The sequence below is a fragment of the Solea senegalensis genome, linkage group LG14 (assembly GCF_019176455.1).
Source record: "Solea senegalensis isolate Sse05_10M linkage group LG14, IFAPA_SoseM_1, whole genome shotgun sequence".
Lineage (NCBI taxonomy): Eukaryota > Metazoa > Chordata > Actinopteri > Pleuronectiformes > Soleidae > Solea > Solea senegalensis.
Genome location: NC_058034.1, coordinates 12,816,032 through 12,844,025, shown reverse-complemented (window position 1 = coordinate 12,844,025; position 27,994 = coordinate 12,816,032). Strand labels below are relative to the sequence as shown.

At 40.6% G+C, this 27,994-nt stretch overlaps 1 protein-coding gene across 1 annotated transcript; it reads left to right on the top strand.

The window, feature by feature from the left end:
• Window positions 1–19: 19 nt before the first annotated feature.
• Window positions 20–27,725, top strand: qsox1 (quiescin Q6 sulfhydryl oxidase 1). The gene is made up of 13 exons (XM_044044239.1): window positions 20–394; window positions 3,286–3,386; window positions 4,469–4,517; window positions 4,922–5,024; window positions 5,567–5,657; window positions 5,772–5,917; window positions 9,948–10,082; window positions 10,165–10,294; window positions 17,160–17,282; window positions 19,089–19,227; window positions 20,417–20,593; window positions 25,721–25,882; window positions 26,174–27,725. The coding sequence occupies exons 1-13, from the start codon at window positions 115–117 to the stop codon at window positions 26,908–26,910; spliced, it is 2,373 nt and encodes a 790-aa protein (XP_043900174.1). The 5' UTR covers window positions 20–114; the 3' UTR covers window positions 26,911–27,725.
• The last annotated feature ends 269 nt before the right edge of the window (window positions 27,726–27,994 follow it).

Here is a 27,994-nt window from a genome sequence, read left to right as displayed (position 1 = left end):
GGACTTGTGTCAACTTTTGTAGCGATAAAATGCAACAAAAGTGCTGCGGTCACTGTCTGAGCGACAGTTTCCTCCTCCTCCAGCAGCAATAGCAGCACTTCTGACACGGGGAAGATGGCGCGGCGCTGCGGCTGTGCCACGTCTCGGTTTACTTTGTATCCCAGAGTTAAAGAAGCAGCATACGCCGCCTTGTTGTGTTTTTGTCTCTTCGGTTCCGCGGCAGAGGCCGGACTGTACACCTCATCTGACCAGATCATCGTGTTAAGCCCGGAAAATGTGGAGTCGGTTGTGGTGAACTCGACAGCTGCGACTGTGGTGCAGTTTTACCTTTCTTGGTGCGGACACTGCATCGACTTTTCTCCGCATTACAAGAATTTGGCCAGAGACATACGAGGTTGGTATACGGTCCGAAGCTGCAGATGTTTACTTTTACTTTAATCTTCACTCGCATATTTGTTGTGCATATTTTTTCGTCTCACAGAAGGTTCTTAGTCTTCCAGGTCATAGTCATTGAGTTAGTTTGAAGACGTTTCACCTGTGAAGGAGCCTCTTGGATGAGGTTTTATCTTCACTTTTAGACTGAAGAAGTTTTTAAACTTAACTCCAATCACCTTCAACTAACCACTTAATACTGAAACTCACAGCTCAACATCTTCAGATATTCAAATATTAACCAAAACATATGCAATGTAACGCGGGATAAAACGGTCAAATTTGAATTTTCCTTATTTTTGCCCTAACAATCAATGATCGTCATCTCAATATCGAGCAGAAGAATTGTGATTGCTAATGTGTCCAAAACAAAAAGAGCAGCCACGATTCCTTATTCTGTAGCAATAGTATGTAAATTACCAAATGAGACATCATATTCTATAGATGTATTTTTAAATTTCTTTCTTTTTTCCAAAAACAAAAACAAAATACAGTATCTCTCAATTAATTTGGTAAGTATAGCCTAATACAACTTGGACTGTCTTTTCACACCATGTTCTTTAAATGGAAATATATACTGTATATGTTTGTTTTGACAGTGAACCCAAAGCAGAAAGACATTAACAAACTATACTTATTTATTTATCATAAGTGTGAGATGACTCGAAATGATAAGAATTATGTGATTTGTATTATTTAGCATCGCATACTGCATTTTATCTTAAGGCCCCCTATCCATACTTTACCGAGTACTTCAATGGACTACAATTACTGAAGTAACTCTACTTCATTGAAGTTGCATGTCCTTGAGGTTTTTGTCACGTGCATGTCCACAGTGAGAGGACCAGGCTGTAGTTTGCATGTGTTAATCAGAGTTGGTGGTCTTGTGAAAGTTATTTGGCACGAGTGGCTTTCCATCACATTGTTAGAGTTTTGTTACTGTTTAGTTTTGTTTTGTTACCAAACAAATATCACACAACCATGGGAATCAATTTAATTAGAATGACAGTCACGGGCAAAGACTGTGATAAGAGCCTGACACAGTCGTGGGGTATTTCACTCTCACACCGAGTCAACAATGGAAAGTGAGGGCTTTGCAGGAGCTATCACATACTTTGTGTTTTGGGAAAGGGGTTGACTCACTAGAACATTGTATGAGAAAGTAAGCATACGTGCATGTTTTCATACACATGTGTAACTATCAGCAACAATTAATCTGACGGGATGCAGCGGGAATGCATATGCCAACATGACCAGTCGGTGGCATCATTTCATAAATGAATATCAACAAAATAAAATGGGGTAATATCCCAGTAAAGGTGCAGAGTGTAACATTCAGGAGGGTTTATTGACAGAAATTGAATACACTACCCATAAGTATTTTTGTGTAAGTGTAAAAGCCTTCGAGTCATTTTGAAGTGGAAACTGCTTCTACTTCTCCAAATAATTTAATTTCTGTACACAGAGGTGTTACTCTGCCCTCCACAGTTCGAAGTTCTCTCATCTCCTCAGTCTCATCCTTCTTCAGTGCAAGACCTTTATGCTCAAAGTTCACCAAGCCGTTTCTCAGTCTCTTTATCGCACTTCAAGGTTCTCTATTATTCTCATCGTCATCTATCTATACTCATCGTTTTCCCTTAATCCTTCTGGATTCTTCCTCTCTTTCAAAGGGCCTCTCATCTCCTCAGTCCCATCCCCCGAAGAACAACATTCTTCCTAGAAAGCCGCTGTAGTTCCCCGTCACCCTCAGTGAAGTGAGGGATGAACAGAGAGGTCCTCTGTTTGTTACGATCTGCAGTCTTACTGTTAGATGTCACTAATTCTTACACACTAGACCTTTTAGACTTTAACAAGAAACAATGACCCTCAAAATAACTGGACAGGGTGCAGTAGATCACAGTGAGTAACACGTCCCATTTTAATTTCATGACATCCTTTAAGGTCCATATTTAATTTTTGAACATGTTGGAACTGCTTCTCTCTGGAGAGGCTTCTGATGTCAGATGGTAATGATGAAGATGCTCCTTACAGCTGGTTTGGGTCAGTCATTCTTTCACAAACTGAGTTTGTGTCCGAGTCACTTTTGAAAAGAGCCGTTCACAGACAACAAAATACCCAAAACAACTCAAAAATGAGTTGTTTACCTTGCAGCTCTGTGATTTCCAGTTGTTCTTTATTGATTCATTCATTTTTCACATCATAGCTGATATTTGTTCATTCCCAGTCAGACAATGTATGAGCACAAAATGCACAGTTTCACAAATTCTTTCTAAAGGCAACAAGCTTTCAGTTCATCAGCTATTTGCTCACCCATCACAAAACTAGCCTGTATAACATAATCTCTGTCAGAATGTTGTTTTAAACAAGCTGCTTATAATGTGTGCAATGTTCTATTTCATCATTGCCAGAGCATCGCAGCAAATTAAGCTCACTAGATTGCCGTCGGACGGTTCTCCAAATATTGTGTGGAGGAGCTGCATGTAGTGTATGTTACAGATGTTTCTGCTGTTTCCCACATGCTCAAGCAAGAAACACTGCCTGGATCTTCGGGAGATTCTCCTGGTGTCGTGAATGCAGCTCACCCGGATGTTAAGAGCAAACTCCGAAGAATGTTTGGAACCACATCTCCAGACATAAGCTATAGTGTCTGAAATGGTTGAGGTTGCTTTAAATTCAAAAGAAATAATGAAGTGTGATCACTTTTCTTGTCAGGTATGAAACCAGAAGGAACGACCATAAAGGACCGTTTCTTTGATATGTATGTTCTTTTATCACAGGCCAAAGGTTCTCCAGCTTTGCAGTTCACAGTAAACTAAATATTTATTGTGGCTTTTTCCCTTTATCTGTTCTCAGAGTGGCAGCCAGCTGTTCAATTGGCAGCAGTAGACTGCAGTGCAGAGGAGAACAAGGAGATCTGCACCACGTACGGCGTCAAGGTGTTTCCTGTCATAATGGTAACAGTGAGCTCATTGTAGAGTGGACATATACGTACAAGTATGTGTGGGATAATCCATTTATTAAGTTGTATTAGAAACATTCTTTTTCTGCTAAAGACTAATACTCAAATTTGTTTTTTGGGATTCACGCCATTTAGTTAAGCTGAAATGTCAAATATTTCATAGTTTCATCTTCTGAAATCTGTGGGGTTTCTGCCTTTTTTGTTGACACCATTTTACAGCATTGATGTCATTAAAACAAAAAGCTACAAATTGTTGCTTCATTGAAGGTAATACAAGAAGTTAAATATCATGCGTATGTAACTGCCTGTGCTCTTCTGTTTTTCTGTGGTTCAGTTTGCATTTGCATTTGCATTTAACGGCATAGAGTTGAACAGAAATCAAATATGTGTAAATTGTGCAAAAACAATCCCAGGCATTTTTTCTTTGCGTAACGTCAGGTTACTAAGAACCCTTTGATTAAAGTTGTCTGCAGCTATGATCCATTTACATCACATTTAGTGAGGATATTTGCTTGAATGATAATTTTGTATACCCTTTGTGTCAGCAGGTGGCGGTAAATAGCCAGAACAACAAGTCATCTTCCTTCTTCTAGTAATTGTGTTACCAGTTGTTTGGTCTATGCATCATTTTAGATTTGAATTAGAATGTAACAGATACTGCTGTGGATGCAATATAATGTATAAACACGGAGTTAAGTTTTCAGGGTGATCGGTAGCTACAGTTTCAAACAGCTGTTGCTTATCTGATTAGTCAGCAGAAGTGTGTGTACTCTGTACTTCTGTACTTCTGCTTCTCCTTTCTGACATTCAGTGAAACAAAGACCTCCTTCTATTTGAACTCACAATGGAGCTTTAACATCTGCGACTCATTTTAACCAGGAAGGATTTAGAGGTCAAGGCAAGGAGAGAGGAAGGCTGCGCCCCCCCCACCAAACATTACACATTTCTCTCATGGTCTTGTGAGGCCCATCTCTCTCGCTCTCTCTCTCTCCCCCCTCCCTCCCTCTCTCTCGCTCTCTCTCTCTCTCGTCATTTGTCCTTCCTCTCCAACCAAACCCTCTCTTTTTCTTTTCACAGTTCTTCCCTGCATACTCCAAGGCTGGCACTGTAGGCTCGATTGACAAAGGTATACACACAAGCAATTCAAAGAGCCTTTAATTTGGTGACTGACGGACTTTTACTACCTTTACAACCGTAGTGTATAACTCGAACAAAGTTTCAGAAGTGATTTCTGAAAGTAGTCTCAGCACTTTGACAGGATAAAGGCTTATTGTCCCCGTCCACTTCTGCAGTATACACACAAAGGCCTCTGTATACACCACAACGTATGCGATGCTGCTTTAAATTCATGGACAGTGTACAGTTACAGCGGTCATCGGGGGTTATGCACACTGACCGATCATTTTCTTATCAGGCTAATGAGGTCGGTTCCTGCATGTACTGACTCACAGTTCCCCGTAGAGTTGTTTGTGTTCATGCTTGTGCAGTCATGGATGCAAACGCAGACACATCGTGCCCTTTGACCCCCAGGTTTACCCCATGATGTCCAACGTCTCCGTCACATGGTCATAGACAAACTAGAGGCTCACTCTGACCCTTGGCCCCCTGCCTGCCCCCCACTGGAGCCCATCAGGTAAATCACCCGTTCATCAGTTCAGTCATAATTTCTGAATATAGTATCAAATTTGGAGCGGAATTGGTCTCTGCTTATGTTCTTATGTACGCTGATCAGTTACAACTATAAAATGGGTTAAAGGTTCAAATGTTATGGCAGAGCAGAGAATGTCTATTTGAAAAGGAGTATTTATTTTACCTTTATTTAAGTAGGAATTGTTTTGAGATCAGCCACAGCATTAAAAGCAACCCCTCAGATTAGTCAGATCTCATGTTTGGCTTCTTATTTACTTTTTATCTGAATAACTATTGGAATTAAGCAATGACTGGTACATTTACTCAAGACAAGTCTTTCATTGTGGAAGCGTGAGGTTCCCCATGGACCATGTTTGCATTAGTGAAAGACGAGGTTTAGTAATGCTTTAATAATTGTTGGTGATGTTTGATATTAAATGCTTAACCAAAGTTGTGTCTGGAATTCCATTTATTCTGTTTCATGGATTTCATCTGTTTCTCTCTCTCGCTCTCTCTCTCTTTCTCTCCCTCCCTCCCTCCCTCCAGCCAAACAGAAGTTGACAGCTTCTTTGAGACAAACAAAGTACAAAATCTGGCCCTGATCTTTGAAAACCCTGACTCCTACATCGGCCGAGAGGTAACAGTCGAACGGTCAACAGCCTGAACTGTTTTGTCAATACAGGTCAATAGTCTATCAGACAACGATAAACCGACCTGTGTGTGTGTGTGTGTGGGTGTGTGTGTGTTTCAGGTCACCCTGGACCTCTTACAGTTTGATAACATTGCTGTACGTAGGGTCCTGAGCACTGAGGAAGCTCTGGTGAACAAACTGGGAGTGACTGAGTTTCCATCATGCTACCTTTACTATCCCAGTGGCAATTTCACCAGACTCATAGTGTGAGTATCTGTGGTTTTAACTTTGACTGAAAAAAAAGTTTTTTATTTTACTTCTAAATGGCACATTTGCATTGTCTTTGGTAGTTTGCTGTAGACAACTGGATTTTTCTTTAGTTCATTTGAAGACATTTCACCGTTCATTAAGAGGCTTCTTCAGTTCACACTAACTGTTGGGAAAATCCAGGGATTTAACCTCTGTAGGCTTTATACCTGTCTATAGAGACGTTATGTTCAACAAAACAGGTCTTCACTCCCTGACCCAGTTTCTGGAGATTAGTTTCACATAAGTCAAGGTGTAAAAGAGGGATGTTAGGGTCACCTGAGAAACACACTCTGGTATACTGTGTGAGTGTTGGATTGATTGTCACACACAGAACAACAGTTTGTCAGAACTTCTTCAGCTTAACTCAAGCAAGTCCAGTTGCCTAACTACTAAGATGACTGTGACCTGGACGACTGAGAATGTTTGCAAACAAACAACCTTGTGCCTTTTCGTTTTGACTGATTATAAAGACCCTTTAGCAGTTGTGAATGTCAGCTAGTTACATTCATGTGTTCACCTGCTAGAAAGAGGTGTAGTTGTGGGCCTGTGTGTTTGCAGCGCTGCTGTGTGAAGATGTACTGGACGAGAGTATCTAATCTAATGCAAAATTGTAGGACTGCAACAATTCATCAATGAATTGATTATTAATTGATAACTGAGCGAGTCACTAACTATTTTGATAATAAATTAATCAGTCTTCATCTGTATTTTTATAATTAAAACCAGCTGTCTGATTGATCTGATCTTTTTAAATGTGAAAATATGATGGTTTCTTTGCTCTATACAACAAAGAAATTATTAAAATACATAATTTTGGTTTGTGGACAAAATAAGCCATTTGACACAGGTCAACATTTTTCAGAATCTTCTGACATTTTATGGACCAAACAAAGAGAAAATAATCCACAGATTAGCTGATTATGAAAATACTCGTTAGTTGTAGCCCTGCTAATTTTATTATGGATTAGTATACATGTTTTGTTTTTTTTGACAATCTTATTCAACAAGAGGGGAAACATTTGTCCTTTTTAATATGAGGAAGATGAAGAAAGTTGTTGGCAGTGATACAGACCAACTGTCATGAGGTTTTGTTGACCACTTCCTCTCACTTTGGCGCAGCCCATAAAATGACAAATGCAAGAGGCTACTGGTGTGTTTAGTCAAATTAATGCTTTCTATATATCTCGTAAATCTCCTACAGCAGTCATTTTCAGAGACTGGGTTGGGACCCACAGATGTGTCTCAGGGGTCAACAAATAAATTAGCAGGATTTTTACAGGCTTATACTTGAGCTTTTATGCTGTATATATTTTAAGTAACATGCATAAAATGAAGTTGATTCGGTTAAAATGTTATTTTATGCACAAATTTTGGTACTCGGTGGTTTGTCAGCTTTAAAAAGAGGGTGTCCCCATAGGAAGAGTTTAGGCAAACAATCTTCTACAGGAGGTAACATTTAAGTCGTCTACCGCTCATTGTTATGTGTTGTTAACAGGAAATGCAACAGTTTGACAGTACACTGAAACCAACTGGTCAAGAAAACAATGTCGCAACTGTTGTCCATGTGTTTTTCCAGCCAACATGCAAACACCAGCTGAAATTGAACTGTTCATTGTCCGAAATTGCAAAATGCTGCATTCCACATTAACCACAGTAAACATCGACTTTTGTAGCAAACAAACCTTAAAAAAACCAATAGCATTTCTGATGCAGACTGAAGCATTGAGTCAGATATAAGTGGAGAAGAGCAGTTTTCAGTTTATGCTATTGCCACATAGTGTTAGCATTACATTTAGACAAACCTACATGGCAAATATACATTCATTTAATTTATTAACTTGGCTAACATTTTATAAAATACTGTGTAAGTGTATTTAATTTGGAGGTGTGAGAGAACATACATGCTCTGTACCAGATATATATGTTAATCTTTTGCACATGTTTTTGGAAGAACCAAAACACACTATTAGATAAATTGAAAAGATAAAGATAAATTGTATTTATCTTTTTGGTAGCTCCACAACAAATCACTCAGCTGAAAAAAACACATCAGCTGTTCAGTTTAACCACAACTCCTCACATGAGTGTATCGAGGTTAATCGCTCCCCGAACCTAGAAAGATGTTCATATCCCTGCTCCTTCCATAGGTTGAGATGCAGGGGGCGCTACAATGGCATCTGAAACTTTTTCCTGTAAATTCTGTTGAGCTTGAGGTGAAACAGCAAGTTTACTGCCCTGGATTTCTTATTGTTCCACATGCAACAACTTTGCTTTCTCCTGGACAGCTTCTTCATGTGCTCATTATCTGAACCCTTTTCATGAGAATACTTTTAAACATCTGGCCTCTTAATGGGATCAGAGCATCAAAATCACTCCCATTATTCACTATCATAAAGCAGCACTGATCATTCCTCACCCTGCAAATTCATCTGCTGTTTCTGCCTCTTTGTTTGGCTGTTTCAATAACTTGGCATGCATAGAGGAGTCTTTTTAGTTGACAAATGCAAAAAAGAAATGATTTATTGCCGATTTATTTATTCACCCTCCATCTCTCCCCTTCCAACCCCCCTCATCTCCATCACTGTACAGAGGGGAGGTTTTTTAATTTCTTGCATGAAAACAATGCCATTGCTTTTCTGGCTTCACCTGCCAAACAAGCCCCGGCCGCGCACGGCGACAGATGGCCTCCCATCATCACTGAATGTCTGATTGGTCCTGGGAGAGTGTACAGTGGGTGTGTGTGTGCGCGCACAGTGTGTGTAAGAGAAAAATAGAGAGAGAGTGAGAGCGAGCGAGAGAGAGAGCGAGAGCATGCAGGGGCGTCGTACATTCGTCATGCATGTAATGTGCACTGGTCCCAGGTGAATGCGTTCCCTCCCAGCCCACCCTGATGCCTGCCTGCCCGTGCGACAGCCCTTGGGACTGCTGGATGAATGGCTCTCCCTTCACATCTGTACACTCCCCCCACACACGCAGGTGTAATTGAGTCCCGGGCTGGTGTGAGTGAGCTTGGGCCCAGAGTATCCATCCTCCTTATTACCATCCTGTTGCAGTTTTACGATGCTCTCTCTCCCTTACTCTCTCTCATGGTGTCAGTGACAAGGGGAGAAAGCAAATGAGAGGAGGGTGTGTGGGGTACAGGGAGAGGGAGAGAGAGAGAGAGAGGGTGTTTGTGTGTGTGTGTGCGTGCGCATTTGCACGTCTGTTAGTGTGTACTCACTTTTGTTATATTTTTTGGACATTTTCTGGTGTAAACTTTGATTTTGTTAGGACCAGTATTATACTTGTATTTGTCTCTCTTTATGACCTTTTCTGGTACAAACACTGACCTTGTCGGGACCAGTAGTCCTCATGCAGACTAAAACCTGGTACTAATGAGGCAGAACCTCATTTCTGAGAAACTGGTTAAGTTTACATTTAAAATTGAGGTTAAGTATTAACTTGTTATGGTTAAGGTTGGGGATAATGCTTTGTGTAGGCTGTCCAAATGAATGGAAGTCGATGCATTATCCTAAGAAGAATAGCTGTGCAAACCTGTGTGTGTGTGTGAGAGAGAGAAAAAAAAAGAGAAGAGAGAGTTAATGTCTCTCTCTCAGTCCCATGCTTCCCTGGCACCATCTGCTCAGTATTTAAAATGCAATCCCATAAGTGTGTAAAATATATGGCCACAAAAATACAGCTCATAAAATATTTTTATGGTGGTGGACTGCTGAAACAAAAGGTTGAAAATAAAAAAAAGTACATTTTGTTTGAGGTTCGCGGCAGGAATGGACTCATGTTCTTCCACACGAGTTAAGTTCCACTTCAGACCTAGAAAAGAGAAGAGGTTCCCCACATTGTTGTTGCTACAACAAATAAAAATATTATCTTACTGTGTACGTTTCTTGACGCTCAGAGGCCTGTACCCAAAACTTGCCACTTGAGGCTTTATGCTACAAAAGCTGAGTGACTTGAGGCTCACTTTCACCTGTGCTCCTCTCTCAACAGCAATTATGAGGCCCGTACTTTCTACTCTTACGCCCTCCAGGGGCTAAAGGGGTTGGTGCGTTCAGGAAAGCCTCCAGTAGTCAACGTAAATGTCACCGCCAGCAGCAGTGAGAGACAATGGAAATCTTTCAACAGGTATGAAAAAGATACACGACCCTGAACGGTCTTAGTCTGCACATTGTTTCCTTGTTATAAGTGTGACTGTGTGTGTGTCCAGGTCCAGTGTGTATATGGCCGACCTGGAGGCAGCGCTGCACTACTCACTGCGTATGGAGGTAGCTGCTCACACTGTCATCAAAGGAGACGAGATGATTTCTCTCAAGAACTATGTCAATGCCCTGGCGAAGGTAAAGTTAACAGCCAGATCACTGCATACACACTCACAGACACACACATGATTGTAAAGCTTGGTGTGATACATAAAAACAGTTGGAAAATGTTTTCAATCAGTACAACAACATGAATGAATTATTCAGTTATAAGGAGACCATCAGTCTGTTTACACTCAATCCTTAATACACTCATACCCACTTACCAGAAACATTGTTAGAACTCTCCTAGTTATTTACTAAATAAATAATAAACGTGAATAATAAACGTATACGTATAAATGTAAACATTTCAAAACAAAATATAGTCAAAACCAAACAAATAGTCACCAATCAAGATTGAAATGATATGCTTGTGTTTATCGTGAGTTTCCACAGTAGAATGTCTTCACAACCACCAGACATATGTAGTTAAAGCAGGTCACCACTAGGTGGAGAGTGAGACAGTGAAGTCATTGTTCACTTTTAGATTTGTAGATTATGTACACATAATGTTATTTTAATACTGTAGTATCCATTAGATTATTCTGCAAATAAAACCCAGAAGGTTGTTTTATTCTTTTGAACCACACACACACTCACATTTCAACATAGTATTCATCACATCCATGTGTTGGCCCTGCAATGTCCAGAGTGTGCCCTGCCTTTCACACTATGTCAGCTGGGATTAGTTCCAGTGCCCCCGCACCACCCACACCGCCCGCATGTGCCGCATAAAGCGTTGGACAATGAATGGATGGATGAATGGATAAGTGGATACACTTGACTGGAGCAGCAGCAGCAGCACTTGTGGGTATAGTTGGTCCACTTGATGTTGGCTCCCACTGTGGAAGCGTCCCAGGGGGATTGAAGCGTGGCTGCCATACTCTCACCTCCCACACGCTTTACACCGATGCATCAAGATTACTATCAAACCTCGCTGGGATACCCCAGCCACCACCACTCCTCCTCCTCCTACCCCTCCTGCTTCTCCTCATGCTTTATCTTCACTTGTGGCTTCACACATACATTGTGTGAATAGCTGTGAGCATGTCAACCCTCCGTGGTTCACTAAAACAGCCCTCTGGATGTTTCCATGCTCTTTTCATCCTCCCTTTCTTGTTTTCTCATTTCCATCCTGACCTCTTTATTCACCCGTTACGTTTCTACCTACAAAGATGGAATACATTTTTACATTTATTTTGATTCCATTTTTGTGTGATGCTCCTCCTTTTTCAGTATCTATTCTTGTCCTTCCCTCCTTTTCTGCACTTTCTTCCTGCTTTTTTGTGCCTCTAATAACACGCTCTCTGCTTTCTCACTGAAGTATGCCACCCAGACAAACATGTTGTCATGATGAGGCCTGACCTGTGGGCCCTGTCCCCATTGGCTACACACCAGGCTGTCTCACTGCCCTAGTCTGCCACCAATCTCTCTGATTATATCTCACTCTCTGGGGAGATGTTGTGGCAAGCTGCTGTGCATCCATGAATGTGTGTGTGTGTGCATGCAAGCACAACACTGTGGCCTCCCATTAGCTTCAGTTTGTTTAGTCAATGGCGGCAGGTCCCAGTGGTATTTTTAGCCTGTTACCCTCCACCACCACCAGCATGGAGCAGCCACTCAGCGGGGTTTTTGTGTTGCTCAGGAGGCCGTTTGTTTCAGCTTCCTGCGATGTGTGGCTGTAGGAGATTTTGGGATGAGAAAGCCCAACACTTTGGTGTAATATTAATATTGATGACACATTTTTACATTTCACATTTATGTCATGTTTGGACAATTGACTGCAGGTGTGAGTGTGGGAGTGAATGGTTGCTTGTCTGTATATGTGGCCCTGCGATGGCAAACAGTCGCCCTATGTCTGCTGAGATTGGCACAGCCGACCCTCATGTGCAGGATAAAGCGGTAGAAAATGGATGGATTTATATCACGTAATTAAGAAGTCGGATTTCAATTGTGTAATGTATTGTGTAAACAACGTTTCCTCAACTTTACCTCGGGAACAAAAATGAATCCTTGACGGACATTTCCCATGATTATTATTGACATTTTATTTTAACATGCTTACTTTTGTATATTCAGTATATTCAAATGACCACTGATTAGCCGTGGCAATGGTGTCACTGCTAAACTGTCCTCCTCCTCCTGATCACTAACACAGTATGTTAAATGGGACACCTGAACTCGCCGCATGAGTCATGTGATTAGATGAGAGTGCAAGTGACTCACCATGTCCTGACTACAGTGTGGGACTCACAGTGATGACACATTCACTCAATCAGCAAACACATTTTAATACTTACCAGAATATTTGCAAGAACAGTTAGTGGAAAGAGCATTTGCATGCATTGAAATGTGCATATTTGCATCAGCAATTCGTGTGTGTGTGTGTGTGTGTGTGTGTGTGGGCTGCTGAGTATTACTATTTTCATCAGCGAATTAACTGCCAGGTTTATTTTATTTCATTTAATCATTTTGTCAATAAATGTCAGAACATTCATGGTTTAAAATTCCAAATTGCTTTAGTGAGAAAAAAACCCTCCAAATATAAGAATAGTATGATAGACAGATGGATAAATACTTAACATTTTTGTTTGAAAATGACAACAATATCAAAATAGTTTGACATGGGTATTTAGTTCATCTTGTGTAAAACAAAATCTGTGAAAATTAAGATTTATTTGAAAAAAAAATTACTATTACTTAATGCTCTGTCCAAGAATTATAATCCCATGATTTGCTTGTTTCTTTGTGATCCACAATCATCCCACCTTTCCATCTCAATTTGCATCCCCATATAAACATGTAAAAAAATATATATTTTCGCACCCAGTCATAATATTACTAGATTTACTGTCTTGTCAGGCTGAAGCCGGATTTATGAATCCTCTACATATATATAAGGATTAAAAATGTGGATCTTGGGAAGCATGAGAGCATTACAGCAAGGTTTTTTAGGGATTACACCTCTATCCTGCTTTTCTTGAAAGAAGCTCTTCAGCCCAGAGGGGACACAGGGGCAGAGGAATATAACAAAGAATTAAGATGGGGGGGTGGCTTTGGCCTAATTTGACACAGGCTTTCTTATGTCAAGGCTTAGGACATGATGTACAATAATGCCTCAACAAAATAAGAGTTGTGTTACTGCCTTATTAATTAAGTTTCTGCTAGTTGTACTCTGTACTGCGTGTTTGCAGCAGTTGCTTTGTGCCTCTTCAGGTGGATTGAATTTGGATTAATACCAAGGGGCTTCACCACTGTCTTCTGTCCCAGGCCTGGTCTGGTCTGGTCTGGCCTGTGCTGCAGCCAACAGATGCCTCGCTCTTGGGACCCTCACCACAAGGAGCTTGTGGTTTCTCAAGTGCTGCTGATACTAATCGGATCAGGGATGACATATTGCCAGGGTGAAGGGGATTGTCATGGTCCAACTGGGCTGGGGGGGCAGGAGGGGTACAGGGGTAGACGAGGGCACGTACGTGTGTGCGTGTGTTTTTCTAGAGCAAAAACAGATTTGTAGGGGGAGAGGTGATAAAATTAAAATGACTTGGACTTGAACAGAAAAGAAATACATTTTTTTTTTTTGCTGATGATAAAAAAAAACATTTCTCAGCCATTTTAGCAGATTCTTTTTCACTTTTTTGATTCTAAAACAAATGGAATTGTAAATTACACGCAACATCTATTTTTGGTATAAGACAGTATTCCCTCTGCAGGTCTGCTGTTGTACGATCTTATTGCCTTGGTGTGTTTGAAAAGAAAAGATATACAGCACATAGTTTCTGTAAGACACAACATTTCTCATTACTAATAGCTGACGTACTGTGTTGTTCACCATATAGTGTCAAAGGAAGGAGAAGAGGGAGGTTCCAAAAATATGAATCAGTGGCCAAAACAGAACTTAATTATGCTAATGTCTCCGCCAATGATAATACATTTTAAACATTGTTTGACTCACCAGACCAGAGAACTCATGAATAGTGTTGCGTTGGTGATGCTGAGCTAAGTCCATTAGTGGGAAACACCTGCGTTTTCTCTTCTGGGTAAATTCATATGGCTTTTTAATGAGCTTTTCTGACTGGTCGGCATTCAGACCCCAGATCCAAACCTAAACCCATTATATCACTCTGATGGTAGTGAGTAGCAGACATCACAATCCTTTGTCTGCTTTTTACACACAACCTTTTATACTTTAGGGTTTTTTTTTTATGCATCAGTGATTGTACTGACATAGTTTTCCCACAGTGTCTTTGTACATAGGATGATAATGATTTATTTTATTTTGAACATGAAACATGTTCATAAAATATAAATGACGATAAATAAATAAGATGAATCATTAATGTAAATGCTCCATGTTCAAAAGGGAGTGAGAAGAAGTCAAAACTTATCAGGTCCCACCTATACTCCCTGCACCAGTAATTTATATGGTTATTTCATTTTATATATATTTTACTCGATTATACATATTATCATTGTCATTATTTAGACATATTAACATTATCAATATTCCATATACACAATAATCCTGATAATCATTAATAACAATACTATAATATTTAATCTTAATATTGGTATTTTTTTATGAAATGTACATGTACACTAAACATTTTTTATATTTTGCCTAAGATAAAAAAAACCAAACATAGTCCTGTAAACCCTGTTTTTTTTTATTGTGAACAGACAAATCTTTTTTCTTTTTTTTTTAGCTTGGAAAGAAAATCCAGATATTAATCTTTATATGTTATTAAAACAAATAACAATCTTTAGAATAAAGAGGAGCAGTCATGTGTTATGTATAATCTGACCAGTAACCTCAAAGTAGGTTGATCTTAAGTAGAAACCTATTGAGTTGAAAGGGATTTCACTCCGTCGTACATTTGTCTGACACTGGAGAGAAAAACACCACAGACAGTCGTGAGCAGGTTGTGTAGGTGAAAGGTAGCAGACGCTTCTGTAAGGGCAGAAAAAGACGACAGTGTGGTTTCTGTGTGAGCCTCGCACCAGGAGCTTTAAGCAAATCGCTGGGTTCTGGTTAAGTGGTCAGAGTGTAACACACAGATCCTGTTAGAGGTGATGAATAGACAGTTGAGCCGTGGGCTGAAAGGCGTGTGTGTGTGTGTGTGTGAATGTCTGTGTATGCAGGTGTGTTTGGTGAACAGATGGAGGAGGCTAAATTAAAAAGAGGCCACATGTTACGTGACACTTTCCTCTGCTTTTTATTGTTTCATCAGATTCACCACAGCTATCTTAAAGTTGTAGTGCGTAACTTGTAGGAATTTTACTGTTATGTGTATTTTATTTGTTTAAACCAGACTTAATAAAATTGGAATAAAGGATTGGAATCAGTATTCCTGCAGTTCACATATTTGGATATCAATAATCCATCCGTCCATCTTCTACCACTTTATCCTCCACATGGGGGTCGTGGGGGGTCGCTGGTGCCAATCCCAGCTGAAATAGGGCAAAAGGCAGGGTACACCCTGGAGAGATCCCCAGTCCATCACAGGGCCACAAACAACCATCCACTCTCACGGTCAATTTAGAGTGTTCAAATTTTCAAACATGCAAACTCCATGCAGAAAGGCTATTGTTCTGACCGGTTCATATATAAAAAATATAAAATTTTTAATCAATGCCCAGCTCTAGTCAACACAGCTGGAGGTAACAGCAACATTGAACTAGTAAAGGCAGATTGCTGCAGACTTGTTGGACTGTGACTGAAAACACAAAATAATGTTACATCATTTCTGTTCACAGAGGCAGAACAATAATAATAATAATAACATTAACAACAACAACAAAGAAACACCAAACATTAAACAGTGCAGTTTTAGATTTGAAATATAGAATTGTTTTCATTGTGTCTCACACAGAGTCTAAAGATAAGGAGAAAGAAAAGTTACCATGGAAGAATTCCTGTTGTTAAGTTTTGGAAACTGCTTGATCCATTTAATGAGTCTATTTCTTGACAACAGAACCATTACCTTAAACTGTTGCACAGAGAGGCTTACTGTAAAAATAAGGAGTACATCGAGCTGAACTGTATTCAACTCTTACTGTCATCACAGTCAAGACATCAGCTGTGTCTTTTGTCAGTGTTGCATGTGTAAAGACAGGTTTGTCTTTGTCCGTCTTCACTCTGTCATCACTGGTCTCAAACTCACATCATCAGGATTTCCTCTGCAAGTCACAGTGTCATGTTTCCTCCCAGCTGTGTTGTTTCCATGGTAATGCTGGTTTGAAAAGAAGTAAATACTCAACAGCACAAAGGCTGAGTAGACGAAGGCTAAGTGGTTGTTAGAGGCTTAGGAAATGGATCTTAATGAAGGAAAAGGCTTAAGCTAAATTGCTGTTGTCGCATTTAGTGAGATTCTTTCAAGGAGGAAACGTTCAAACCACAAACTATTGTGTAACACAGAGTCATTTTCTGGAGGAGCTGGCAACCGTTAATCAGGCTGTGTGTATTTATTAAGATGATGTTGGTTCGCAATGTTCTGTAAATTGCAAATTGAGTTATTTAGAAGACTTGAACATCAGTGTCACCACATAAAATACAAGGTCTTGGCATCAAGTTTGATAATTCATTTTGTTCTTTTAATGTTTTAAGGTAAAAAGTCAAATGTATTACAGTTCCCACCTTCCTATTAGGAATATAAACATGTTTTCTCGAGTATCACACAATTGCACCGAAGGTATTTAGTTTGTTTATTTGACAAAAAAGCAATTTGAAGATATCACTCTGGGAAAATGTGATGAGCTTTTTGTTCTGTTTTTATTTGTTACCTTCAGATGGGAATAATCTAACACTGTTATAATTCTTAATTGAAGCTGCCTTTGCATTTTGTTTGCGGCACAGTCCACTTATCATTATTTTCAATTGAGCCCTGCTGTTTTATGTCCGCAGTACTTTCAAGGCCGACCTATGGTGGTGAACCTGCTGAAGAATTTAAACTCTTGGCTGCAAAACCAGACTGGAGATGAGATTTCCTATGAGGCGTTTAAAGAGATACTGGACAACACAGCACAAGTAAGTCAAGAGTCAAGACAAGGACACACAGACAGTTAACAAATACTGTTTGACAGCATGTGTCCTTTTTTCCAGTGAACTTGTAGCTTCTTGTCTGCTCTGATGCACATTATTCGCTGTAAAGTTGTTGTTTTTTTGGCATTCTTGAATTTCAGGTACTGTGTTAGAAATGTGCATTAATGCATAAGAAAGATAGCAGACTTCTTAACTTATTTTGGTAAAAAATGAAGGTAGCACTAGACAAATAAAGACCGTAAGGCAGGTGACACAGACTGACGTGAGGCTGTCAGTCTCTCTGTTTGGGAGTAGCCTTGTCGTTACACCGAACTGCAAGGTAACATGTCCGTCACTTCAAAACCACCTCAGGGACACAAAAGTGATTCCCATTCTGCCAAAGCTCCGTGAGTGTATTCAAGTACATAAAAACATGTTTTTATTTAGGAAAATGAATATGTTGATATTTCAGTATGTACTTTGTCCTTGTGTCTGTGCCAGCACATTCAGTATAGCTGAAAATCTATGTGTTGTTGTCTTTGGAATGGAGCCTGCGTGCCTCTGGTATACAGCTCCTTGCAAATTGAAAGAGTCACTTACTTACATCATTAGCTTTTAGCAGGCAAATCAATGGATCAATGAATCAATGGGAAGGTATGAATAGACTTCGCCATAGAGGAAATGGACTCAAACACGCACACGCACACACATACACACCCCAAATCTTTACTATTGACATGTGAGTAACCCTGTCAATCACACCAGCAATGGCAACACAGTGTGGTGGGAGAAACGACTTTGTGTCAGAGGAATTATGCAGTTGATTCAACCGAGGCTCTTGGTCCGAGGTCTGTATAGCTGCTGTTCATTAGCGGAGGCCTGAGCCATTAACCTGAGATTGACTTCTCATTGATCAAGAAAACTACGTGGAGCGGCTTTCATTAAGTTGAACTGGTTGGAAGACGCTGGGGAGACTCAACACTACTTTTTTTTTAGATAATCTGTGTAATTCTCTCTCAGAACGTTAAAACTGATGTTAGTCTGCATTTTTCCAAAACAAAAAACATATTCGACTTGCTCTCCCAACCCTCTAGACTGTGTTTCTAGCCGACATCTCTATAGCCCACTTATTTGTAGAGACTGACTGTCACGCACACTGCAGAAATCTGCTCTGTGTACAAACATTTGATTTGCACATAGATGGAGTGTTCAGATACTTGCATTCGATACGAAATCAGTCTTTGACTTTCTGAGTTATGATGCTCACAAACAGACAGCCTGACAGATAAACATGTCCAAAAACACAGCCTCCTAGGTGGTTGTCATAAACCCTTTGTCCGTCAGAACTACATCAACACCAGCCCCAGCACACGTCTGCTCATGGCTGACTAAGTAATGGTGAAGATACGCCGCTGGCTGGTTGTGAGTTAACATGTTGACTCTTAATCTTTGTATTTCATCATCGAGTGGATATTTACATGCAGTTTTACCAACTTTGCACTTTAAGTGTAATTATTTGTACACAATCGTCCTTGATATCTTGAAATGTACACACTGACCCACTTGGACCAACATATGGACCAAGATCTGCTTAAACAAAAGTGACTGAAGATTTTAATCCTAGGGAATTACAATGTGCAGGAAGTAGCTGTTAGAATAAACCCGCTGTCAGTGTTGAATGGGATTTAGCACACAATAAAAATAACAATCATGTATCAGTTTGTATTTGTTTCTTCTCATTCATTCACGTTTTCTTTCTCTCTCTCTCTCTCTCTCTCACTCTCTCTCTCTCTCCCTCTCTCGCTCTTTTAGTCTCCAGACTCTGCTTTGCCTAAAAGTCGGGGGTGGGTGGGCTGCCAGGGTTCACAACAAAACTTCAGAGGTTACCCTTGTGGGGTGTGGACTCTCTTCCACGTTCTTACTGTCCAAGCCAGTAATGCAAATGGCTCAGGTACACACACACACACACACACACACTCACACAGTCACTGAGAGTGCACAGAGACAGAGGTGAACTGAGGATGAGGGCTTTGTAAACAAATTAGCCCAAGAATGTTTTTCACTCTGACCTGATTTACCATCAAATTGACAAAAGACTGACACTCTCTCACACAGAGATAAACCCAGACGTGTGCCTAGATGATGTTTTAACCAGAATTATGAGTTGAGTCCCCCCCCATGTTTTGTCATGTATTCATATCTAAAATTGAGCCTAATTGTGACTGTGTGAAAAGGGATTATGTTAGATTAGTGGAATGCGAGTGGTTAATAAAACAGACAGATGACCGTAAGCGCCATTCCTGGCGGGGACGTTAATCTGTCTTCATCGGACACACACATGCACCGACACACACAACCACACACACAATTAATCCAGAGTTTTACGTACTGATCTACACATGGACTGGTCGAAAAGGGGGCGTCCATCTGGCCCCCATGGATCACCATGGGTGGATACACCCTCATTTTCCCCATGGAAAAAAACCCTCAATTCATGCTGCCTAGATTATAACACATATAACACATGAACTTTTTGAACACACCCATCACATGCTGGTTTTAATTTTAATGGACATAACCACACACATGCACATTTCCAGACACATTTCCTCTGTTCATCCAAAGGTTCATCTGGACTTCCTGCTAAGCTGAGGACAAATGCAAGCAGCCCTCGCAAAATATGTTTGTGGAATGTTGAGGTCCTGAGACAACAGTCTGGCCACCATTCACACAGTGGGTTAACAGTGTTTAATCTCCACACTGGGTTATCCCATTGGCATAGATTATTCTTCTCAATATGGGGTTAACCCAGCTCACTGTGACTCCTGGCCCACATAACCGTGGGAATCCTGGAGGCTGTGGACCCACACTGTCATTAGCATGCTTTTAGTCTGTCTCTAGTGCTGGTTTACAGTGCATTTAAATGCACAGCAACAACACGCTTTAAAGAGGCAGGTATCAGAGGTCATGACCCTTGCAATATGATAATCTGTGAGTTTACATTTACACTTGCTTGGAGTAGCTGTTTGTTTATAAAGTAAAAACAACACATTATGCAAGTCGTTGTTACCTAAATCAGGTATTATTACCCATTTTAAAACAGACAATAAATGCCCTAATATCTTCTCATTTTCCTCCAGATCCTCAGGAGGTGCTGACGGCAATGAGAGGCTACGTCCGCAGATTTTTCGGCTGTAGGTACTGTGCCAATCACTTTGAGCACATGGCGGAAGAAAGTATGTCGAAGGTGGAAACATTATCTTCAGCTGTCTTGTGGCTGTGGTCCAGTCATAATATTGTCAACAACAGAATAGCAGGTAGGGGTCACATAGTTTGCAATATCTCTTTGGTACACAAAAGGTGGTTCTTTTTTCTCATCTTTTAAATGACAGCTGTGATGCACTTTTATTGAACCAGTTTCCGTAAAATGACAGTGAAAAACTGTCACATAGCATCTTTAGCTTTCATGATGGTATTTCTCGTATTGTCTCATCATATGTTGCTCTCTGAAGGAAAAAGTAAAACATAAATGTAAAAAAAATGAGCTTGTTCTAAAATGAATGTGAATTAACCACTGGATCCAGTCCGTTTGGACGGCAGCAGATCATTTTTAGAAACTGGAGGTAGCCGTTCTTGAACGAGTCTCCCGTTCAAGAACGGACTGAATTTTGAAAAGTAGCTGCATAGGAAAGAATGTCATAAAGGATGCATGAAAGGATGGAAAAATATCTCCAAAAATGGGGCAAATACCTCCAAATTGTCATGGAAGCACATGGTTTTGTACTGAACTTTTTTATTTTGATTTTTTTTTATGATATTCTACTCTTAATTATTATTATTATTGCAATTATTATACATGGTAACACCTGGAAGATAGTTTGATATACTGTATACAGTATATCACTGAATATGTAGGTTGATCCTTAATGTTCTTGTTCTTGGGTGGGTAGGGGTCAGCGACAGTACTTTACATATTTTCACATGCATTTTTACCGTATATGTGATATGCATGTTACAAAATAAAAAATGCAAAGTAGAAACAAATACATAAAAAAGCTGCCGATAACATACATGAGAAGAAAATAGTGTACTATTTAGCTGTGGGCCGCCATCTTCATCTTATTGAATATTCATTGAAGGAGCTAAAACTCCCAATTATGAGAAGGAACCCATCAAATCAAATCAGAGTGAACTGGACAAGAACAGTGCACCAAAATACATCAGAGTCTTTTTATAATCCACACAAAGCAATTGCATGGAATGAATACCTCAAAAGGGGGTGCAGATCAAAGTGAAGATCGAAAGCCTCTTTTTTATTGTTATTTTCTCCTCTTCTTATTCAGGCATTCAAACTTTAAATAAACGGCCACTGAGTGCATCATGAGTGCAAATGAAAAAACAAACATAACAACACAGAATATTAAGAAACTTTAACCGACATAAAAAACCAAACCTGAAAAAAAACACAAACAACATAAAACATACGGTAATATCCAGAGTACAACTAGCATTTCAAATCATACATATACAACTAGTTACCAATAATCATAATGGTCTGTCTAATCTTCCTCAAACAAATAATTTATGAATTCCGTCAAATTTCCCTGCCATTCCATCACACTGTATTTACCCGTCCACACCATGGGATCATTAGCGTTACTTTACTCAGTGTTGGGGGACAATTTTAACTCGTCAGTTTGTCTTCATCAACTTAGTGGGTGAGGGGAGGGGGAACCAGAAACCAGCTGTCACCTCCAAGTATTATCTGTTTCTAGCTCACACATTTTCTCTTGATGCCCCTCTGCCATCTTCCACTATCACCTCAACAAAAAAACATTTGTTTTCTTCATTCATCCGTCCTGATACAGTATATTCACACCATTCACACCATACACATATAAGGAATCCTACATGACTTTTTCCTGCACTTTTGACTATGCCATGTCAACATTATCCCACTTGTTAACCTCTGTCTAAAGAGTGCTAAACATCTCCTCAGTATTCCTCCTCCCTTGTCATGATTTTATTAGGCACGAGGCTGTTATTAACAGCCCACTTTGTTAAATCACTACCTTTTGTTTGTGTTGACTGCCCCCTCGTCGGTGTCAGGGACAGCTTGTGTCCCGAACAGCAGGGGCTGCGCGTGCGTGTGCGTCTGCTCCCCAAACACTTAAGCACCATTCAGCCGTCCTCCTTTATCCACATGTGTTCTCTCTCTTCCTCGACTCATGTGTCTGACATTCTCTCTTTCCTCCCCACTTTCCCCTGGGACTCATATCCACCGCTTGACAAGTAATAGTGCAGCAGCATCCCCACAGGATGAGTCCCAGAGGAGCCACCCATCTTTGCCCACACACACACACACACACAAAATTCCCAAGGTATTGCTGAACAGCAGGTGGCAAACCACATGACACAAGCCACGCGCCTCCCCCCCCCACCCTCCCCAACACACACACAGCCTTTCTACGTGTGGGTCAAGTTAGTGTGTGGCGGGGGGGGTTAGTCATGGTTGGAGGGTGAGCACAGGGGACAAGTCGGGTGAATCAGAAGGAGACAGAGAGGGAGGAGCTGAGGGTTTGGCTGTGTGTGTTTGTTGCAATGAGTGGCAGCGTCTCCCTCAGGAGAGCACACTCCATCTACCCAACCCCTCCTCTCCCTTTTGCCTGAAGTGGAGCTCTTTAGCAGACCTCTCCGCCCCTCCTTTCAAGAGCAGCCATGCATGAAAGAGCATCTATTTGTAAAGCGGCTGAACAATTAATTTAGCTGGCAACAAAGAGGCCCCAGGGCCCTTGGCCTCCTCGCAGCAGCAGCAGCAGCAGAATGAAGACTGGTGGCAGCTCAGTCCTGTTGCTGCTTGTCAACAGGCGGAGACTGATTCACATTTCTGCAGACAAAAAGCCTGGCTGCTCCAGCTCTGCCTTCAGATTTTGGGATTGGGATTATTGATAAGGAATAGTACAGTATATATGTCTAAGTAGTACAAATGAGAAAAGTATACTTTTATTCATTGTGGCACATGTTGGCAATTGCAACAGTTTGAAATGATTGTGCTTTAAGAACAGAGCAACTACAACTACCCAGTGTGTTACATCATATCTGTATCAAAGCCCCTGATTGTCTCAAATTGGTATATGTTATGTTCCCTTTTTAAAAGACAGAGACACATGTTGCATTGTTAATATTTCATATTAACTTGCAGTTTTCATTTTGTTGCCTTTTTATTTTCTTAAACATGTAAAGTTGCTGATTAAAATAATGATTTACCACCACAATTTAAGAATATATGGCTGCATATACAGTATATTTATAGTATGATGTAGTGATGTCCATTTTAGCATATTTGCTATATTTCCCTGGAAATTAGTCCTTAAAGGCCCAGTGTGTAACATGGTCTTAATACCCAGGCCAAGAGGAAAGTAAATGGACTTGTAACCGAAGGGTTGCCGGTTTAAATCACTACCACTTATTGGAGGCTTTGCTTGTAGAAAATGAAAATACTACCCGTAATTATGTTTATGTAAGTATATCATCCTCCTTCAGATGTGCAATCTCACCATTAGATGTCACTAATTATTACATACTGCAGCTATACATGTGTGCACTTGTGTGTGTGTGTGTGTGTGTGTGTGTGTGAAAAAGAAATAAACAGTACTACCATAGTGCTATAAATCTGACCATACACGTGATGTCAGATTGCAGTACATGACCTTTTTTTTTCTTTGGTTATTTTACATGAGAGCAGAATGTTTGACATTAGCTCCATTCTCCCATCCTGTTAGCGGTGATGGCTCAGTGTGCCGTACATTGCAGGTGATCCTCACTTAGAATTAGTGCTGAGGAAGCTAGTTTGATGTGCTGAACAATACATGTTTATACCTCATGAATATGTATGTGCAGCGATGGTGACATCTCTGTGACAGGCCATTGTGGCAGTCTCAGTAGGGCTGGTATGGCTAAAGTCACCCTGGCCGCAAATGTGGCAAGCTCATTAGAATAAAGAGGTGTGTGTGTGTGTGTAAGTGCGTGTGTGCTCTTACCTGCTGAAACATAAAAAAAAAAAAAACACACACACCCCCTAGCAGCCCATCCAGGACACAGTAAAATTGATGTATCCTTTATGTAAAGTACTGTATGCAGAGTACATACACGCATGCATATGACTGAGATTAATCTTGAGTGGTGGAGAGGAGGAGGAGGAGGAGGGAGCGAGGATGGAGGTGGTGGAGGATGTAAATTGACAGTGTTGTAAAGTGACAGACCTGCTGCTGCTCTGCTCTTTCACACAAACAAACACACACACTTACACACAATGGCCTGTTGGTGACAACAAGCAATTTATTACTAAATGCTGGCCTGTGTTTGTGTCCGTGTGGGCATTGGTGCAGTTTGTGTCCATGTGAGCCAGTGCATGAGCTTTGGAAATTCTGCATATATTTTTCTGTTGTGCACTTCTCTGCCTGTACGTGAGTAGATGTGTGTACGTGATGAGGGGCGTTTGGTAGGCAGCAGCTACATGAAAGAAAACGTGTTAAAGGAGAAAGTTTCTAATTCATTAAAAGGGTCTGACACCCTCTGAGGTCTCTGTTGCTCTCATGTTCAATTTGGAGATTGGACTTTGCTTTCAAAGCAGTGTGAAAGGACAAGACAGGTGGTCCACAGCCTCGAGGTCTGCTGAACTGAAAAAGGGGAATTGTGTGTGTGTGTGTGTGTGTGTGTGTGTGTGTGTGTGTGTGTGTGTGTGTGTGTGTGTGTGTGTGTGTGTGTGTTGAGAAGCTGTCCACTTTGGCCACATCTATTATCTCACCACCCCTCCCACTGAGACATCCCCGAAGCCCATTGATCATTATTAGACCCTGTCATACATTCACACGCCCACCCACACACACACACACAAGTACGCTCACGCAAAATATCAATCCCTAGATTACATGCGCAGAAACACAGAAAGATGATTTACATATACACACTCACATACATACATACACATATGCATATAGGCACTTAGTTTTTACGACCACTGTGACAAGATCAAATGGGTTCAGCACAGATTGCATCCAGTCCTCAAAGCACTTACATCCTCAAGTCAACACACCGACAGCAAGAATAATAGAAATAGCAGCAGATGAAGTGGCTGACTGGAAGCTTTTAGTGGTGTGATTACATGTTTCTGGATTACATTTGAAGAAATCCAATATTTTCTGACCTTGGATATTATTTAATATAAATTAGCAAAGTAGAGAGAGGAAGACTTAACTGCCATACATTGTAGAAAGAGGTAAAATCGCAAGATTACCTGTACAGTAAACTGCATTTAAACGTTGAAATGACTCCATGTATAGTGCATGTACAGCAATATAATGTTTTATAATGTGTGCTTGATCTTCTCCCTTCATTGAAGTCGTCACCTGTACAATACAGTAACTTAGTGTTTATGTCTCCAGGTAGTGTGAGTGAAGACCCCGAATTCCCAAAGATTCAGTGGCCTTCACCAGCGACGTGTCCATCCTGCCACACAGTGAGCAGAAGGGGGGATCACGAGTGGAACAGGGATGAGGTTCTCTCTTTCCTCAAGTTCCACTTCTCCTCTGACAGGATCCTCACTGGTATGACTTCACTCAACAGTTTGTTGTCTGAAAAGCTCCCATTTGGTGAATTCAATGATTTTGTCAAAACTGCAAACAAATTTTACGGAGCACATAACACTGATTCTGTTCTTGTTCAACCAACAATAATAATATAATACACTGTATTTATAAAATACTTGATTCACAGAGATTCACCCTTGAGTCACATGATGTGAGGCTGATGAGTGTACGATTTCACGGGTGATGAACTGAGAAATAACCTAATCAAATAATAACATGCTCATGTTTCTCTTTGCATTTCCATGGCAGACTATCTTGACGATGAAAGCCACGTCCTGAGGAAAGAAAAAAGAAAAAAACCGATAGACAGGAGAGCAAGGGAGGCGCCGGACCTCGCGATGCCTTCGCTACCTTTACAATCCACCGTGCCAGGAGAGGAGGAGGAAGAGGAGCCTCAGGATGAAGAAGAGGAAGGTGGACAGGAAGCAGTAGCAGCAGATGAGATGGGCGGTGGTCGGTCTGAGCCGAATTCTTGGGCCAAACCTAAAATGGTGGTCGGTCAACGTAAGGAGCAGATTCACAGAAAGCCGAGGATGCGGGTCGTGCAGGAGGACATCGTGGATCTTGACTCATTTGTCAACAACCACTACAAAGCCAAGGCGCTGCAGTTAGCTTCTGGCAGCCGTGTCAAACGACGGACCTTGAAGAGGAAGGAGGAGCAGGAGCCTGGTCCTGTATTCGGGCTCGGTATAGAGCTGGACCCGGGGCTCGGGATGGTGGCACTGGAGCCTATGGAAGCAGACAATGATTTGGATTTGGGGCAGAAGAGGCATTGGCTGCAAAAGCGAGAACTGACAGGCCAGTACTTTGATGTGGAGCCGAGCCACAGAGGACGCTGGATGTTTATGCTGAGCATTGGATTCTCCAAATTGGACATTAGCCTTTGTGTCATTCTTTATTTCCTGTCCACTATGTGCCTTCTTGCAATGTACCTGTTCTTCAAAAATCGCTACAAGCTACGGCGAGCTAAATTACCCCTGCCTTGAACCAAAGAGTACCGAGATTTGACCCGAGTCAGCAATGATTAACATTGATTAGGTTCATGCAGGCTGAGGTTGGGGTTTGCAGAAGGGGGATGTGTCCAGTCCGAACAGCTACCTGCAGAAAAAGTAAGCAACAGCACGTTCTGCTCTGAATATAGTGGAAGTGTAATAAGAGGAGGAGAAGGTCGACAGTTACGTAACCTTGGACTTAATCCAACCTGCAGACTTTTTCAGACAGCACTGCCACTGTGGTAAATGGGTTCATATGAATATATTGTGCTTGAGTTAAGATTTATTTTGTTCAAGTTTGTGACTCTGATTTACCACTTATGGAGGAAAAAAAATTAAACCCAATGGTAGATGAAGTTTTTTGTGTTATTAATTTGTATGAAACAAATGTAGATAATTAGTTTTTCTTTGTTTGTGTGAGTGCAGGGTGCTAAGCTTTGCTGTGGATGATTTGGTTGCTTTATTAAAGTGATAAAAACCTTCTGTGCTATTAACCTGTGCATTATGACCAAAACAGTAGATTTCAGTAGTGATGTGTATGTGTTTAGTGAATACTCACAGGTGATTTAAAAATAATGTGTTTTGTTATATCTTGAAGTACAGATGGACTGTCAATCATTTATTTTGCATTTCCCACCCAAAGCTCTGGGTGGGAGATACAAATGTTCACACTGGACAAAGGTTTCAAGGATAAGTTGGATTTGGTTTTTTTGCTAGTGTCCACAATGCATTTCTATTTCTGAGGATTGTATTACTTATTTAGCTGGTTCTGAAAGGTGTGTGGCTTAAACACAGATGCATACAACTTCTCTCCTTCAGTGTCCTTTCATTTGAGCCCCAGCACAGAACATGGACAGCAGGCAGGGTTTGTGATTTATGAAGGTGTATGAAATACAAAAATATCTATGTGTTTTGGAAGTAAGAACATATATATACATATACTGTATATAGAAACACGAAAAAAATAAAGAAAACAATTTTATGAATTACCTGTTCTCTGAACATATTGTGTATACATTATAGACAGATATGCATATACCCACATACATTTAAATTAGAAGAACAGGCTAAACAAGTG